The sequence below is a fragment of the Cynocephalus volans genome, chromosome 12 (genome assembly GCF_027409185.1).
Source record: "Cynocephalus volans isolate mCynVol1 chromosome 12, mCynVol1.pri, whole genome shotgun sequence".
NCBI lineage: Eukaryota > Metazoa > Chordata > Mammalia > Dermoptera > Cynocephalidae > Cynocephalus > Cynocephalus volans.
In genome coordinates, this window is record NC_084471.1 from 56,428,100 (window position 1) to 56,447,442 (window position 19,343).

Below are 19,343 nucleotides of genomic sequence, written 5' to 3' on the forward strand. Positions count from 1 at the left end.
GTCTTTTACAACTGAAAAGCAAAAGGAATACAGAAGGAAAAAAAAAAAAAAAAAAAAAGTCCAACTACCCAATTGACTTGGAGCTCTGAAAAATACGTACTAAGTTTTCATTATTCTCAGACTTGAACAGTTCACTCCTCAAATTTCTAAGTGTGGGTTTTTTGGAAAATAAATGTCAAGATTACAAAAGCATCAGTGCATGCTTCCATACCCATTAGAGCCAGGTGGAATCTGTGGGTCTGGACCCAGGGAGAGACCTAACTCTATCGTGGCTTCCTAACACGTGGGGAAGAGCATGCATGTGGGGTAGTAACTCATCCACAAGCCTCCCTAGGTGTCTTCTGGACTTTGAGTGCTCCACTTAGGAGATTTCTGTGATGAGTTTTGATGAGAAATTTCCCTACGGTGCTTGTCAGTCTGTAAGGTCACTTAATTGGTATGATTTTGTTACTCCTGATACGCAGCATTTCTACAGTCTAGGTTTTTCAAGCATCTTGAACTTAAAAAGAGAAAAGAAATAGGAAAAAAATTCTTATTCAAGGTCTCCTGAGACAGCAAGGCTAGTCACAGAATCACCTTTTGTCCTAAAACTAGAAGCTGAAATGACATTGGATATGTTAAGATTCAATATACTTGGTTAAGAAGGTCTGAAGTAATTCTATGAAGCTTATGAATTATTAATAATTATATGAAAGCCAGCTTCTGTGCAAAGAGCTGAGTTATAACTCAAGTGCATTTAATAATGAAAATACATAAGAAACCAATAAAATATTTCATGAAAACAAAGCAGTGTTATTCTGATGGATGAAAAACTCTGAACGAATACATAAAATTACAGATTAAAACTGGGGAAGGAAAGATTGTTAAAGCAGAGGATTTTTTTTTTAATATCCTAAGAGCTGCCAAGATAGATTCCACTAGGTATTAGTCTAAAGTATCACAGTAGGCTAATTTCCTTAGGTAAAAGGGTAAAAGGGTTGCAAATACCATCAAAATGAAGAAGAAATCCAAGTACTGAGGACTGTGACAAACACTTCATCTTGACCCAAATGCTAAGAGTCAGCTGAAGTATCGTGGATATAACGTTAGGTATAACTGGATCACAGCTGTTCAAGGGGATGCCTTTTTTTGTCTGTTTTTTGCATAAGCTCCATGACATGAGAAGCCCTAGTAGGGCAGAAATTTGCTCCCAAGATGCAAGTTACCATAATGGAACTGCATCGGAAACAAGTCTAACATTCGTTTCCAGAACAGTAATAGCCAATGTCATTTGCCAGGGCAGCTCTGGAAGTGCCTGGAGGGCAGCCCCAAGCTCCCATATGACTCCAGAATTAAGCAGTTGTCATGAGAAGGGAGAGGGGAGGAAGTTTCTACTTTTCCTGCAGAAGTATTCTTCCTTAACTTCTTTACTCTGGCCTCTTTCTGACAGACTACTTTGGCCTGTGTCTGAGAGACTTCTGTAATTTTCTATTCTGGGTCCTATCTCTGGGTTTTAATAAGTATGGCTTTGACCATGTTCGGGAGCCATGATATTAGGTAAAAATTCTGTCTACTTCTTATTTTGAGTCCTTTTGGAAAACAGTGCAATCCAAGCACACTGAATTGTAAAAATAGACAAATTTCACATGCCCATGGGTGGCTTTCAAAGGACCAGAGATAGATAAGTTCAGAGCTTTTACATTAGAAGTCAAACAAAGAAAGTGGATTTCGTTTGCATAATTATCTATATCCTTCGCTACTTTCCTCTCTAACCATTCACCCCAGAAACCAAAACACATTCTGTGAGAGACAGGCATCGCGTAGGACTGAACCAGATGCCTAAACACCTACAGGCAACTTTTACACAACTGTTTTCATGTCTGGATTCCTGATGGTTCACAGAAAGCTGACAATTTAATTTTTGCTGCTGCTTTAACTGTAGCCAAGCATTTAGCAAAAATTGTTTTGAGTTTTCTCTTGAGCAATGAAAAGGTCAAAAGGGTACATCTGTGTGATAGGAATGGATACTAAGTAGGAAAACAGGAGAACTGATACTGTGTATGCCTCAGCCAATGAGTAGGCTGAATCATCATTTGTTGCCTAATATATCTCCCACCCTTCTATGCCTGGACAATCATTTCCATCATGGGGCTGCTACTGGACTCATTTTTCCAACACCAAATCTCTGCAACCAGCCTGAATCAAATCATGAGAGAGGAGAGAGAACAAACAAAGCAAGCCCAAATAAATACATAGCTGGATGGCAAATGCTATGGAGAAAATAAAAGGTCAGAGGAATAGGACATCTTATGGGGAAAGGGTGTTGCTCTTTCATATAGGGCAGTTGAAGTGCAACATGAATGAAAAGAAGGAATCAGTCTTGCAAAGCTCTGCAAGAAAGTATTCTAGACAAAAAAGTGCAAAGGCCTCAGGCAAGAAAAACTTGGGGGGTCTTGGGAACAGAAAGAAGGCCCACGTTCCCACACCGTGGTGACTAAGGGGAAGCCTGCAGGAGATGACAGGAAGAGGCAGGTGGGGGCCAGTTCACACTGAGTCTTGAGTACTTTGGATTTTATTCGAAGGACAACGGGGAGCCTTTGGAGAATTTTAAATAGTGACTGACATATTTGATTTATGTTTTTTAATACTCTGGCTGCTTGGGAAGAGAATGGATTTTTGGAAGGTATGGGAGGAAGTTGAGAGAGCTTTAGAAAGCTGTTGCAATCGTGCAGGCAAGAAATGAGGCTTTGTCTAGGAGAGTGCAGGTAGTGAGATGTGGCAAGGTTTGGGACATTCAGGAAGTAGTGCTGACAGGATCTACTGCTGCTGATGCGTTTATATGTGGGGAATGACAGAATTGGGTTTTAGACTGTGCAACTGGGTGGAAAGTGGTGTTATTTTCAGAGGTGTGAGAAATGGGTAAGAAGAAAGTTGTTATATGTTTGGCGGATGATGATGGTGGGACAGATGCATATAAAATGTTGGATTTTGGATGTCTGACAGGCTCAAGATGTCTATGAGCATCTGGTTAGAGATGTCCAGTAGTCAGCTGGATATACAAATCTTAAGCACTGGAAGATGACCAAGGCTGGTGATAAAAATCCAGGAGCCATCAAATGGTATTTAAGCCAAAGGACAAAGCAAGAGAAAGCTGGGGACCATGTGTTATGTGACTTTCAATATCCAGAAATCTAGCCAGGAAGGACAAGGGAGCACTGAGAAAAGAGAAAGAGCAGCTCTGCAACAGGAAACCAAGTGGGTGCAGTTTCTATTAGGTGAATGCCTATAGTTTCTCCACTAGAAGGAACTACTGCCTGCCCCCAAACAGTACTTTACTGTGTAAATTTTGACCTGTCACTGAAAGGAACTTTAAAAGCCAACTGCTTCAGTCATCGAACTCGTTTCAGTTTTTAAATACCCTTTCTATTACAAAAGGATAAAAACACTCCTAAATCAGTTTACATGATCACTACAATATCCTAACCATTTAACATGATTTCTCTATAATCTTCCTAATAAGAGTTCAGGTCTAATGGGAAATACAGTATTATAATTTGGCAGGTTTTCATGGATAAATCTTAATAGTATTACGTATGGGGAAAAGTCAAACTAATTAAGAAAACTCTGAACTCTGAATAAGTTGCTTTTTAATTAAAGACGTGTCCCAAGAGACAAAAAGATAAAAGCTTTAGCACAGCTGATTATTCAGAAATGATAAAATAAAGATGGCATGCAATATATGATGCGATCTAATTTCAATCTATTTTGCATAAGTGGACAATAAAACACATGTGACAGCTGAAAACTGGCTAGAGTAGGAGATTATTTCCTGGCAATAATCCACAATAGTAACAAAGATTTATCCTTCAAGCTCCAAAGTGACTGGCAAACTTTTATAGGGAGAAATTGGAAACCATGAAACTGTACTACAAGGATGACAAATACTTTATTATTACTGGGCAGGTGCTCTGGGACAAAGTACCAACAGAATTTTATTGTCGAGGACTTAGTTTCTTTGAATGCATTTTGAAGCTGTGGAACTGGACTGGAAGAGGCTATGTTACTGGTAATGCAATCTTAAAACCAGTTGTTTTAAGAACAAACTCACAGAGTGGTGAATTTGGTTATAGATCAGAGATCCTAGCATTAAGACTTGTACTCTCCTCTAACTCCCTCTCTCAGCAAATCATAATCACTTGAAACTCTTGGCATTCAGTTACAAATATTTGTGCCCTGTGTTTTTTTTCTGGTTGTAACACATCCGAATTCTTATAGGATAATAAGTTATAAGCTTTTTTTTGCACTTAATATTGGGAATAACAATGATCACAGACATGAAACCTATTATTTATAAAAGTACAATATTTTCCTCTACAATTATGCCTTCATTCTTCCAAACCAATTAAACTTCCTTTGGCCAACTTGCAATATTCCTTACAACTCATATTTATTCTTTAGAATGACAAAATAAAAATCTATATTTGTTGTGAAATTATTTCTCCGTTCCACTTCCTATCTCATTCCAAATTAATAGATTGTTGTTCTACAAACAAAAAATTTACTTCGGACTTTTCTCTTAACAGTCTTTTAAGTGACACTCTGGCTTAACTACCACATTACTTCATTCTATAAAGCAGGGGTCAACAAACTCTGGCCTGTGAGCCAAATCCAGACCAAGCCTGATTTGGTAAATAAAGTGTGGCTGCAACATAACTGTGCCCATCTGTTTACTTATTATCTATGGCTGGTTTGGCACTAGAGTTGAATAGTTGTGACAGAGACCATATGGCTCACAAACCTTAAATATTTACTATCTGGTCTCTTCAGAAAAAGTTGATCAATGCTTGATCTAAAGCACGGTGACCAATGCCAATAGCAACATGAACACACACAGCTAGTAGGTGCTCTCTAATATTCCTATACATTTCTGCACCAGCAATTAGTCTGTATGCCTCCAAGAGTCGATTATGCAATATTTGTGCCATTTATATTTATTACAATTTAATTAAATATTAAATAAACAAATAAAATAAGTGTGAAAGAAGTTGTTGGAAAGATTTAAGAGTAAACAAAATTGCTAACAAATGAGGCAAAGGTGTAACAACTGTGCGAGATTGTGAAAACATCGTAAATATCCAGAATATTTTTCTTCTACGCTAAAGCACTCAAAAGTAGAAATCATAGATAACACACAATACAAATAATTTGTGTAAAGAAAAACTACTCAGAACTCTGTATAAAAAGATAAATTGTAATATTAAAAGATTGTCAAGTATGAGTATATTGGCAAGCTTTAGATTAAAAATATTTAAGGTATGCATTTATCATTTTTTATAATATTTTTCTTTTTAAAATATGAAATAAGCCATACTTTTGGAAAAGTACAAAACATATATGCTCCTTTTAAATAAATAAAATATTGCTGATCTTGCCAAAGTCCCCCAAGTAGCCCCTCCCCAATCACAACCCTTTCATTTCTCCTTAGAGATAACTCAGTATCTGGAGTACACAGAAATGCCTAAATCTTGTTTGGTGTATTACGTTAACATATTTTCAGCCAAAATAAAAGAACAGATACTTAGTTAACAATTGAGCTATCATTTTGTTCATTATATTACCATCAATAAACTTTAGAGTTCTGGTATCTAATATTTTTAATTTGGACTTGATCAAAAAGTTCATTTACCTACTAAGTTTATGAAGATGATGTATTCAGTGATGGAACGCATCACAGAATTAATTCATTAATCCCAACAAGGTATAATGATGTCCTTAAGATTTACTAAAAATAAATTCTAATACAGTTCTAATAATCATTACTGAAAAATGACTAATTTTTCTACATGGGCAGCCATTTCTCAGAGAGAGACAGAACAGACAGACAGAAAGAGAGAGTGAGAGAGTATACACCTTACTAACTCAAACTAGTATTGATAAATGTAAAGTTTATCTAAAATAAATAAAAATTGGAATTATTAAATATTTTTAAAAAAATCATTAGATCACCTTCAAATATATAGAAAAAATTTGAACTCATCTATCAAAGTGTTGAATTATTAAAGTTTTTAGCTGTAGTAGTTAACAAAAGGGGATTCCATTAAACAGGGTGTCAGTGGTATATATGTAAATTGATTAGTCTGAAGTGCTTTAAAATATTTTTTAAAATTGTTTTTCTCCTTTAATTTACATTATTAATTGTACTCTAAGAAAGGATTTTGCTGACCATAAGTAAATTATACAGAAATTAGTAATTTCCAATTTAATAAAATCCAAATTTGAGAGGTTTTAAAATATCTAAAGTTTGCATAATGGGGAAAAACTTAACTATATGGTGGAGGAATAAGAGTCACATCACCTTAAGCCAGTAATTTTAGCATCACAATTTGGTGGCTTAAACAGACATTGTTACGTGCCTACATAAGATGTAGCAACATCATCTATGATATGTTCTATTGCAAAGTGCTTAACTTGAACTTACCAAGTCTTTAAAATTCACTTTGTAGGAAACATAGGGGATAGAGAGACAGGCTAAATGACATGACAAGGAGGTTATCAGACATATCAGAACCTGGGGCATTCTGAGGAAAAACGGTCCATGTCTTTTCATCATGGGACTTCACTAGATTAAAAGACTTAAGGGACATATCATCCAAACTCCATGTGTGATCCTAAACCGGGACTGGTCTATACACACCAGCTGCAAAACATTTTTGGGGATCACAAATGGGAATATGGTCTGGTTATTAGATGAGAGAAAAATCAAACGAGATGGAAGGATGGAGATCACTGATTGAAAAAAGCAGGTTAAAGACTCATATGTGAAATACAATTTCAGACTCTCCATCACGTCTAAAAATGAGTGTATGGACACAGAGAAAGCATAGGTTTTAACAGTGATAATGTTGGGTGGTAAGAATGTGATCATTCTGATTACAGCATTTTCTAGTTTTCTACAATATACCTGTACTGTTTCTGTAATAATAAAATAATCATTTTAAAACACGAATTCTATGGAAAATTTACATGACTTTTTTTGTGATATCAATAAATTCATTCATGATGGTTCATCATAGAAAATTTGTTAGAAAAGAGGCAGATATTTACATGAGTAGAAGCTAAGGGAAAACTGAAGGTTTATATAAAAAGGTCTCAACTTCAATTCTTTGACTCTTTATAATGCTTTGATTTAATCAAGATACATTTACTGCCTTTCGTGTCATTTCACATACAAAGTGAAATGCATTAAAAATGTTTTCTTAACTTTTCCTCAGTAGAGGCATAACAACTCATTATTATTAGATAGCTCAGTATAAAATGTATTTTGCTAAATAAACTCGCAAAGCATAAAGGATTCTAGATACCTTTGCGTAATAGTCAATCTGTTTCTTTTTCACCAGCAAGGGTCAAGCTTAATGGTTTTTAGGATCACCACTATATATGCAAATTGGATTCTTACAAAATAATCAGCCATTTTAGAATGCACATATTCATGCTCTGATTGCCTCAAAAGTGAGTCAAGGAACATAAAAATTATTTTCACTAAGAGAGTACTCAATTTTAGTTGAATGTGACAACAAACCAATTTCATGTCATTTCTTTCAAAATTCATGTTTAAGTCATATTATTTGAGAATTGTTCACATTTTAAATTTAAGACAGATCTTTTAAAAGTTAAACCTTAAAAAAAATTGAAAATCACTTGGTATATTTAACTGGTACTTATTTAGATCGGAGTTAATTAGATCTAGAGGTTAAAAATGTCTGAGTTTGAAGCCAACCACTTGGCTGTATAAACTTAGGCAAGTTATACAGCCTAGCTAAGCCTCACTTAAAAAAAAAAAAAAAAAATCTATGGAACGGAGTCAATAGTATTTACCTTACAGAGTTGTGATGATTAGATGAGATTATGCTTAGAAACCTGCCTGCCACATAGCAAGTGCTCAATAAATATCCATGTCAATGATGGTGACTCTCTAGTAATCCTGATATGCTATTCCTATCCTATATATCCCAAGACATTCTCACAGATGTCCAATAGGTATCTCAATCCTACTAGATAGAACTACTGCTCCCACCCATCAACCTGCTTCTCCCCTGGGAGCCCCTCTCAGTAAATAGCACCATCATTAACCTATAGTCATTTCTCAGGAGCTGGACCTAGCAGTCATTTTTATTCTCTTTTTCAACCACTATATCAAATTCCTTTGAGCTGTATCTTCAGTATATTTTGAATGCAACCACTTCTCACAGGTCTATCACTGCCTCACCTGTCCACCAAGCCAGCATCATCTTTAACCGGGGCATCTGCAAAAGACTGTTGATGTAGCTCCCTGTTTTCACTCTTGTCCTCCTGTCCCTTTCAGTCTATTTTCCACTCATCTGCCAGAGTGAGTCTTGAAAATGTAAATCAGGTCACTTCCCTGCTCAGAATGCTTCGATGGCTTCTCATCATACATTGCACCAAATCCAAACCCCTTCCCTGTCCAGAAGACTCTAAGTAAATGGGCTTCTCCCAGCCTCATCTCCTACCACTGTTCTCCTAACTCAGTCAGTGCCAGCCAAATGGCCTCGTTTGCTATTTCTTGAGCATCTTGAGCTTGTGAAACACACCTCTGCCTCTCCACCTTTAGCCTTGCCAGTCTCCTGTATGAGAAACTCCTTCCCAAAAGAGCCATGTGGTTCTCTAGCTCACGTCTCTCTGCTCAAGTATCAGGCTTTTCTTGATCACCTCATCAAAAGAAGCATCCCCATAGCTCCGTTTTAATTTGCCTCATGGCACTGTCACTATTTATTTCATATGTGTGTGTATGTACACATGTATACATATGTATGTAAATTCATTGACAGTCTGTCTCCCAACTCATACATAAAATCCATGAGAGCACTTTGTTTGGTTCATAGATGGATTCCCATTGTCGAGAATAGTGCTTGGTACCTTGCAGATATTAAAGAAATACTTTTCAATACACGGAGAGTTCTCCTTGTATAGTGGAGTTACATTGAATTAGTACTTCTATATTCTATATACTTTCCAGAAACCTTACAGATCTAAGTTTGAAAACAGGGGTCTTAAAATTCTTTATTCAGGAAACACAGTAGAATTTTTTATTCAGTAAACCTAGCAGCAGTCTAGCAGAAAAAGTTCCTCTTATTTCATCAGAGTGCTGGAAGAAATAAGTATTAAAAATAAAGTTTCTGCATTTAGAGCAATCAAATGATTAGTTGCTTGACTGAAATACAAGGTACTTCAAAAAGTTCATGGAAAAATTTAATTAAAACATAATTACAAATCTTCCTATGAATATTTTTATATAAGGAAATTATATTATGGGATACAATTGTTTTGAGACTAAAATAAAAGGGAAACATCACAGCAGAGTATTAATGAATTAAAAAATTCTTTTGTAAAAGTCAACAATCCTTTTAAAAGTCCCAAACTATGGCTCTAAAATAATAGCTGAATACATGACACTTAAATTCACCATAAAAATGAAGTTGCTTTAACCTGCTGTATTTTTAAATTATGGCAGCTACTATAAGCCATAAAAAATAATTTTATAATATCATAAAACTGTTGAATCCAATCAATACAAAGCAGGATATGAGTAAAATCCCAGCAGATAACGCTCTGAACCTTTATCACGTTACCTGTGTTTCTCTTATGGCACTTAATCACTTTTTATCTTTTATTTGCAAGTATTGGCATTTTTGAACACAAGATTTTTGTCTGTTTCACCTTTGCAGTCTCCTAGAGTGTTAGCACGACTGGGCTACTCAGTACATATTTTCTGAAGGAAAGAATAAATGATGCAGAAGGTTAAAGTTGGGGAATAACGGCAGTAAACACGGCATAAACGTAATAGTGGATATATCTGGAGAGTTCCAAATGAGCTCAATTGCTGCTTTTTAAAATACCATATCCTACGAGAGAAAAGTATAGACTTAGATAAATCCATAAACGTGGTTTATGTGCACTCTATTTTGCTTCGCAGTATTTATTACAACTGTAATAAAGCAATCATTTGTGTAGTCATTTGCTTAACATCTGTATATGGCTTCTTAGAGGCTCAGCACCTCACAATAGTAGAGGCCCAACAGATATATTTTGAATTAGTGAATGCAGTTAGGGCTGTGCCACTGCATAATTTGAAAATGACTGGGTCCCCTTTTCTAGCTGGGTTTACCAGGCACTCAGAGCTTCACAGAACCTAACAATTTGTTTTTCATTGGTTTTAGGATACATACTTTTTCACACAAATCTTACGATTGATGGTGTCTTAGTGTTATGCATAGTTTAATTGGAAGTATTTTTTCTTTGAGTATTACTTAAATTACACTGTTTTAATGAATGATGGTGTTGGCTAATTAATGAAATATAGTTAATTCCATCTTAACATGGAAAACTTCAAATACAAAAACTTCAAGTACTTACGTCAATTAAATCTGAAAGATCATGAATATAATACTTGAAAACTGAGGCATTGGTTGCTTCAAGGGTTAGGAGATATTCATTCCGTGCCTTGATTGATTTTAGCTTATTTTCCGAATACTTTGCTTGTCTCTGGAAATGAAGAAGTTTCAGACATTGGGAAAGAAAGCAAGGTCATTTTTAAACAAGACAGAGAAAGATACATGAATTTTTATTAATCCAAACAATTTATTCCACATATACAAATGACCCTGAAGTCCTTTGTGAAAAGTACATTTTGAATCCGATTTAAATAACAAACTAAAATTACCCAGCTACGGAATAACAACAATGTATTTGGGCTTCAGGCCCATTTGCAATGAAATCTCTTTGTTAATATTCAAGTTCTCCACATTGTGTACTGAATACTTGGCATTTACCACTAAATGACATCCAGCTGTTATTACATGATTTTTACGTTTCTTAAGCATTTTTCATTCCTGTGGGAGGAAATGTGTGTCATTTCACAATAGTTTACAACGTGTGTATATCAGCTATTGCATCAGTGTTCTTAGTATTATCTCATCAAGTAAGAACAGAAAGGCTCTGCAATATATTTACTTACCTTTTCTTTCATTTTTTCTATTTTCTTTACAGAGCTTCGCCGCTGATGTCTCTCTTCAAGTCTAATATGGAAAACTGGATCACCAGATCTTCCAATTTGCTTTTCCTCTTGTTTCTCAGCCTCTTTCAGCTTGCTCTCTGCACTGATGCTTTCTGCATGATACATATGGTATGTTTTCATCACCTGTGAAAAAGTGACCCAAATTGTTAAAAGATGTCTGCCTGTAACTGAGACTGAATGGAAACTATTATATGACATATATGTTAAAAATATCACCTTCCAATGGCAGGGTAAAAACCATTAAAATAAAATAGATGGATTATGTGGTAAAATATAGTAAATTATATAGTAAAATAGATGAATTATGTGGTACTACCTCTACATAAAGCAAACAAAAATATGCAAATTCACCTGCCAAGAAGAGGTACTTAGGGGACAGGCTTTGATGAAAAAATGATTTATAGAGTGTTATGCATACTTTTCAATGTACTTGAAAAGTTCTCTAAAGCTTAAAACTGTTTCTCCAAAATCTCTTCTGCATTATTAATTTGCAGACTAAAACATTTATTCCATTTTAGCCCAACCAAAATTCCAAATTAGTATAGTCCTTACTAAAGGGGTTTTATTGCAAAAACATTATTTATCTGATCACAAAATAATACTTTACGTTCAATGTAGAAAACATACAATACAAAAGATATATAAATAAAAAGCAATCAAAGATAACCATTGTTAAGATTTTGGTATACAGCCTTCCGGTCTTTTTCCTGTGAAAACACATACACACACTTCACTTTAAAATGCCGTATACCAATTTTCCCTTTAAAAAATTGAGATCATCCTGTATTTATAATTTTTAGTGTCCTTTCTCATGTAATATATTAGAACATTTTCCTATATCACTAAAAATTCTTCTAAAACATAATTTTAAGGGCTATATGATATGTTAAGAAATTGAGATTAATGTAAGTAATGAACTTGATTTTTCCTATTTCAAAAGATGAGTTTTGAAATACTAGTTTGAGATCTGGAAGCATCACTGGAATAAATATATTTATTTAGGTTGAACCATATCAAATTGCTGCTTCTGTAGTTTATTAAAAAAAAAAAAGGTGGAAAATCAGCACCTTCTTAATGTTCAACTTAACACATGTTCACAGGATGATTTTGAAGAGGAAAACATGGGGTTAATGAAGAACCTTTACATATTTTCATAAAATAAAGTGTCTTTCTGATGGTGTCTTTCCTTAAAAATGTAAGCTAGCAAAACATGTCAAAGGCATTGCTGAACAAGAACAAAGTAAGGGCAGCTTTTTCTGAGCTGTGTGTAATTGGAAAGTTGTCTGTTTTTAGTAATTATCGAATCTATCTGGGGGAAGTTTGGTTGGCTACTTCAGTTTAAAAGAAAAACAAAATAGTATTAGGAAGCAGCTGGGGAATGAGGAGGGAGTCACCCCGCAGCTGGGCAAACAGCGGGGTCAATGGATCTACTACACACCTTGCATTTCTAGGCTCGGCTCTGTTTATATTACCTGCCTGAAGCAAACCCACATACCATTTGGGTCCTAGTTCCAATTACATCTTAAAATGAGAGGGTGAAAACACATGCACACACATGGCTATTCAGCTGTCTCTATTCTTCTTGCTAATAGATAGGAAGGAAGAAATGACAACAGCTGACTCCCATCACACTCGAATGAAAAGGCATCTCAGATAGCCCTTGCTATCTAAGAAATGTTTCTTTTAAATACATCACACAAAAAAGATCTGAACTCCTGACTCTTGCTTTACATGGATACTGAAGACTAGTATAAGCAGGTAATTTGCACAAACTAAGCCTTAGTATAAGAGAACGTATACTAAGCTGACTGCCTGCATGGGGTTTCTTATTAATGAGTCTGGGTTAAAAGGAAAATATGAGTCTGACCTAACACCAGCAAAAAAAAAAAAGGGTGTAAATATCATAATGTGCTTTAGCACAATTGCTGTAGAGGATTCTCTACTTAGTTAATGGTAATTTCCAGAAAGCAAATTTCTTTGTTCAGTTTTCCAATTTGACTTAGGATTTCCACTATTTTCTAAAATGTTAAGAGTTATGATGAATGATTAAAAGTTGGGGAGAAAAACGCTAAAAGCTTTTGGAGAACTCTAATTGCAGATAATGAATGCAAGTAAAACTGCATTATTTAAAATGTAAGCTGTTGACAGAAATCAAATGTGTTTTGTATTTAAAATAAAATATCAGATGGGTCTCTTTTTTTTCGGAGAAGTAAAAGAAAGCTTTTATTTTTGAAAGTTGCATTTTGAATACATACTGTAAAGAAAATAACAGCTTCTCCATCAGCTTAATGCAAACAGTAGCCTTTGCATACCAAATAATTCGATAGGCATATATTCAGTTAAATCTACTCCAGTAGCATATTTTCCTATTTGAATTCTCCTCTACTAAACTTTCATGCATAATTCTCCATTCAACACAATTCATTTTTGTTCAACCACAGAAAAAACATAGTCCCAGGAGAAAGTGACCCACATCACAGATTTCTTTGTGAGACTGGAAAATACTATATAATAACTTGCAAAGAAGCTGTTAATATATTTTTTTTCTGAGAGGCCCATATCATGTCTTTGACATGACCTGTACATTAAAATACCTGTAGTAAATTTCAATACTTAGTGTTAAGAAATCATTATGTATCTGAAAATGACATATGTGTTGGAGATCAGTGAATTAAGGCTATCGTTTCTACTTGACTTCTGGCTCAAAAGTTAGAAGACATGGATCCCAAGAACGGATCTACCAATTACAAGGTGTGGGGAAGTCATTTAATGCCTCTGCTCACCTTACAAGATTACTGTGGATGCCAAATTGTGTGCCCCTGTGTGTGTGTTTACCTTAAACTTTACTGAGTGCTTACTATATATGTGTATCTCAAGGTATAAAATATATACCACCAATACAGATACGTACACATAATATTATATATTGCTTATTATGTGCTAGACATTGTTTTAAGCATTTCACAAATAACTTCTTTAATCCTTCTAGGAACTCTTTGAGGTAGGTACCTTTTATTGTCCCCATTATACAGATGATAAAACTGAGGCATAGAGAGGTTAAGTAACTTGCCCAAGGCCACATAGCTTGTCACTGGCAGAGCAATGGTTGGAACCCAGGCAGTCTGGCTTCTGGACTGCTACACCATAACCTTTAGAAAGTCTAAAGCATTATACAAGAGGAAGTCCTCTTTACCTAGGGGATACAGTTATCTTGGTTATATGTAGGAATGGAGAAAAATAAATTATTTATTCATTCAACATTTGCTTGGTACTCACCATCCAAAAGGCACTGATGGGTCTAAAAATAAAAACTTAGTTTCCATGTTCTAAGAATTTAAATTTTGGGAGACTAAAAAATGGGCTAGTATTCTGATGGGCAGAGATGAAGGGAGAGGGCATTCAGGCTGGAAGGAGAGTATTGGTGAAGGTATGGGGGGAGGGGAATGAGGGGGGAGCACACAGGTGAGGTGGGTGTGAGCAGACCACAATGGGGTCCCAGGAAGAGCTTGGAAAGTGGATGGTCAGGTAGCTGCATTGAATAAGACTGAATGATTTGGCATGGGCCAGATCAGGAGAGCCTTGAAACTCCAACCAAGAAGTGCATAATTTATTCCAAAGGGGTTGGTGAATCCACAGAGGTGCAGACAGTGTGGTCAAAGCAGTATCTCAGTAATAATTTGGTGAAGATATGCAGGATGGCTTGGGGTGTGAAGTGACCTCATTTAGTGTGGAAGAAGAGGAAATGGAAAGTAAGAAAAAAGGATCCAAAACGACAGTTACTAGGCCTTTTCTCTGTTATCACTCTCTTTGACCTTTTCTTGAACTTGACACGATTCCCTCCGCCATGGAGTTCAATGCCTGCAGATCAGTCCCAGCACCCTCCGGAGCAGTGCTTTGTGTATTGCTCCGAGTCAGTCGCTTACTGCTCCCTCCTTTGCACTTCCCTGCCTCCGTGGCCTTCTCCCAAGCCAGTCCCACTGCCTGAGATGCTCCCCACCCCTGCACCCCATCTTGTTAACATTTTGACCCATCCTCCAAGGCAAGCTCAAGTCTCACCTCCTGCTAAGTGTCCTCTGGTTCTCCGGCCAGAGTGACCTTATTCTTCTCACTGCCAAGACTTACTTATTGATGGCACTTCAACTCTCTGCCATATGTTATAGATATCTGTGTACCACCCAGTACAATCCATAAGGATCGTCCTGTAAGATCAGCTCGGGCACCAACAGTGTATGTACCTTTAGATCCTCAATATTGCCTTATTTGAAGTATGAGAAAAATAGACATTTGGTGAGAAACAAATGAATGACAGGAACCCATTATACAGTCAGCTTGTTCATTCATTTAACAAATATTTATTGAACACCTACCACGTACCTGGCTTGTTCTTCTCTATTCCCAACATCCAAAATAGCACAACCAATAAATAATTGGGATTGAAGGAATGGAATGAAAAATAGTTCTCAATGATTTGTGAAATATAGTGTTGGAATTTTTGGCCCTTCAAGAAAAAAAAAAAAAAAAAAAAAAGATGTGGTGGTTTGGGAGGGGCAATATGTTAGTGACAATACTTCCTAACTCCATAGCCTCCTGCTTCACTCAGTTCATCAATCACTGAAAGCTCTTCAGAGAAAATTGTCAACAACCGCAGACAAAGATCTATTTTCTGCAGTCAATACATAAGAGGGCTCTAATTGTAAATGAGTTTCTGCAAGTGCCAGGCTAACGAAAACCATCAGGGTAGGACCACAGCCTTGGATGTCCTTTTCTTTTGTTTCCCAGGAAGCGCTCAGGCTCCTGCGGAAAGCAGGGCCATGGGCTGTGCTGCAAAGAGCCTGGCGCCTCCCAGGGCCTGCATGGCCTCAGTCCTTCCCTCCAGGATATAGCCTCTGCTCGGCCATGCATGTCTCTCAGGGCTTATTCCAGACAGGGGAGGCTTTTAACAAGTGCACGCAGATCACTGTGTGCCAGCATCTTTACCCCTACAGTCTGCAGCCTCTTGCTCTTCAGTCTGCCGAGCCAACCCTGCTGATGCCTCAGGAGCCATGCAGACGTGAATTTGAGTTCTGACACCATTGCTTCCTAATTGGGCAAGTGTCTTAACTTCCTGGAGCTCAGTTCCTCCACGCTAAAATGGGATTACATGACAGAATGCACAGAAGCACAGAGCAGGGTGGGTAGTTCTCATTCTTGACCATTTCTAAGGTAAGACATCGAAGAGCGCAGGTTCTGGGGCCAGACCTCCCGGCTTCATATCCAGGCTCTAAGCAGACAGGTGTAGGACACTGTCTCCCAAAGGCAAAGCAACTGGGAGAACAGAGGTACAACAAAAGCAGGCTGATGGAGGCCTTTCCTGCTGTTTCATGTTGAGACCCAGGCCAGCCAAACCCTCTTAAAAACTAACATAATACACCCATGAGGAAGGCCAAGGAGTTGACTTGCATACAGTCACCTCCTATGTGTTCATAAACTACACTACCTGAATCACATTCTGAGAAAGCTTCTAGCCTGTCTGTGATGTACATCTGATAATCAGCACCCTTTTCAATGCCTGGTGACAGCTACGGTAAAATTAGATAGACATTAGCCCAGATTTGGGAGAGGGACAGGTACACTGGTCTACATGTATTTATCCACGGAACAGCTACTGAGCGTCCATATGCCAGGCACTGTGCTAGGGTTTGAGACTAGAGATGAAAGACACAATCCCTACCCAATGGGTAGGACAAAAATAAACGTCCTCTGACTGTAAAACAAACAGGGAGTGGATATGTGCGGAAGTGGAGAGGGGGCCAGTTGTGGACTTCACGGTAGGCTAGATGGGAGTTAGGTGGAGGATTCCCAGGCTCCTTTTTGATCAGCTTATATTTCAGTCTGGGAGCCCATTTAGAAAGAAAAGGAGTGGGGAATATATTTTATTTATATAAAGAATGTAAAGGCAGCAAAAGCCAGCCTTCCACATCAATGCTACTCAGCCAGTACCTACAATGGCTCTCTTGGCTCTCATCCCCATGCCCCATCTCCCACTTAAGGCCTGTGAGTGATACCAGACAGTATTTTTTATTCACATTCATGGCATCAGGGCTGAAAAAGCTACCTCTCCCTGAGCTTTTATAGGTTTCCATAAGTCAGTGAAAGCAGAGTTTACAAAACTTAATTATATTTGCAAAGTAACATTCTAGGACAACTCACTTTGAGAGGCAGTATACTGGTGCTTAAGGGCTCAGACCCAAAACAAACTGCCTGGGTCCAAATCCTGCCTCTGCACTTACTTGCTGTGTGATCTTGGGTAAGTAACTTAACTTTTCTGTGCCTCAATTTCCTCACTGTAAAATCAGATAAAAATATCACTCACTGCATAGGGTAGTTGGGAGGACTAATTGTGTCAACACATGTAAAGAGCACAAAAGAAAGAAGCTGACATATAATACGTGCATGGGTAATGTCAATTACTGTAATTGAAAAAAGTACCATAAAATAATTCATTTCAATAATAGGTAATGATTTCTACACAATTGGAAAGATTATCATTTTTAATAAAGGTAAAGAGAGGAAAATCAGCAATATTTCCATTTATGTATACACTAAGGATTTTAGCAAAGCTCTTTAGAATGAGCAAACAGACCAGATGAACAAATAAATAGCATGAGATGTTATCTTTATAGCTAGTTTATCAAAGAAAACTTGAGGTACCTTGTGGCTCCAATGAAATAAAATTAACATAACCATCTGAATTTATCATCAAATTATATTTATAATCAAAACAAATGCTTTGAACCAAAGACAGTATCTGGGACTCTGGACCCTGCTGGCTAGGGACTGCCAACTAACCAAATGACACGGCAACAGAGATGCAGAGAATAAACAAAACGAAGGGAAAGACAGAGAACGCATATGCAAAGAGAGGAAATGGGCTAATAAAAATCTCAAAAATAATTATATTCTGTTCAGTGTAGTGTTAAAAACAATTTTGTTCCTGGAAATAATTACACAGAGTAGCATTTTTAATGGAAAGAGCTTAGGTCTGTGAAACAACAAACCTGGATTTTGGTCCTGTCTTTGCTGCAAAATGCTCTGTAACCTCAGCCTTTCTGACCCTCAGTGTGAGCCTCATCTATTAGAGATGACAACATGACAACATGTGGGCTCCCTACAGGACTGAAATTAGGGAGACAATCAAATCAAACTACACATCTCAGACACTGTGAAAAGTGTGGAACGAGAGACACAGCATAGGCATGATCATAGCAGCAAAAACTGACTGCATAACTTCTGGGTGCAGAAGTCTTCTTCCCAAGAGAATTTTAATATATCCTCTAAAAGGAGATTATTTGATGAAGCTCAGAGAAAACAGTGTAAGATGGCATTTAGGAGTTGCATATAAAAATAACATCCATACTGTCATTCGTGTTTTTGTTCTCTGGTGGAGGCTGTTTTCTTCTCCATCTTAAGTGGCCAGTGTTAGTGGAAGGAGCTTCCCTGTCCTAGAGAGCGTCAGCCCTCAATCTGCCATGCATCACTGTGTGACCCGGGGCAAAGCTTTATGTAACTCTCTGGCCCTTAGCTCCCTCACCTGCAAAGGAGTTGGTTGGTCCTTGTCATCTCTCAGGCCTTTTCAAACTCTAAAATTCTATTGATATTGAGTCCATGATTTCAGATATGAATCTCTTAACAACTAAATACTATAAGAATTTACTATTTGGAGAAACACATATAATGCAAGTATATTCTCAGTGGCTAAAGGGGTTGATTTTTTTTTTTTCAGTGTCAGGGTAGACGGCAGATAAATTTTAATCGAAAGAAAAAGCCAGTGTAACAACAAATTAAACTAATTATCTCCTTCTGCTTCTGTTGACTTGAGACAGCAAGCAGTATACCATGCTATGCCAGGGATATAGGATTACTGCTAGAATTCTCCATGGGCACTGAGGCCATAAGTCATCTGCTTTGCTACACAGAAAATGCCGAGAAATGAACAATGCCCTTACTGTCTGTCTATCACACTTCCTTATATTGATGAACCTTATACAGAAATATCAATCACTCTAGTGACTTTAATTAGCTCCGAAACTGATTATTGATCAATCATCAAGTGCTTATTAAGGAGGTAAACCCAGGAACTGTTTGGTAGGTGCAGGGCTGACAATACAGATATGCTACATGCTTCTATTTTTGACTGTTACATTTAAATTAAAGCAGGGCATTAGTCATCTTTTTCAAAATGCTAAATTGTTTAACAATAATTTTTAAATGGTAATATAAATCACAATTAGTT

At 36.9% G+C, this 19,343-nt stretch overlaps 1 protein-coding gene across 2 annotated transcripts in view; it reads right to left on the bottom strand.

The window, feature by feature from the left end:
• SRGAP1 (SLIT-ROBO Rho GTPase activating protein 1) overlaps nt 1–19,343 on the bottom strand; it is a 252,050-nt gene that overhangs the window by 59,926 nt on the left and 172,781 nt on the right. For both annotated transcript variants that reach the window (XM_063074938.1, XM_063074937.1), the window contains exons 5-6: nt 11,012–11,194; nt 10,411–10,539 (exon numbers count right to left, since the gene is read on the bottom strand). In XM_063074938.1, coding sequence (XP_062931008.1) covers nt 10,411–10,539; nt 11,012–11,194 — 312 coding nt within the window. The remainder of the gene's footprint in view (nt 1–10,410; nt 10,540–11,011; nt 11,195–19,343) is intronic.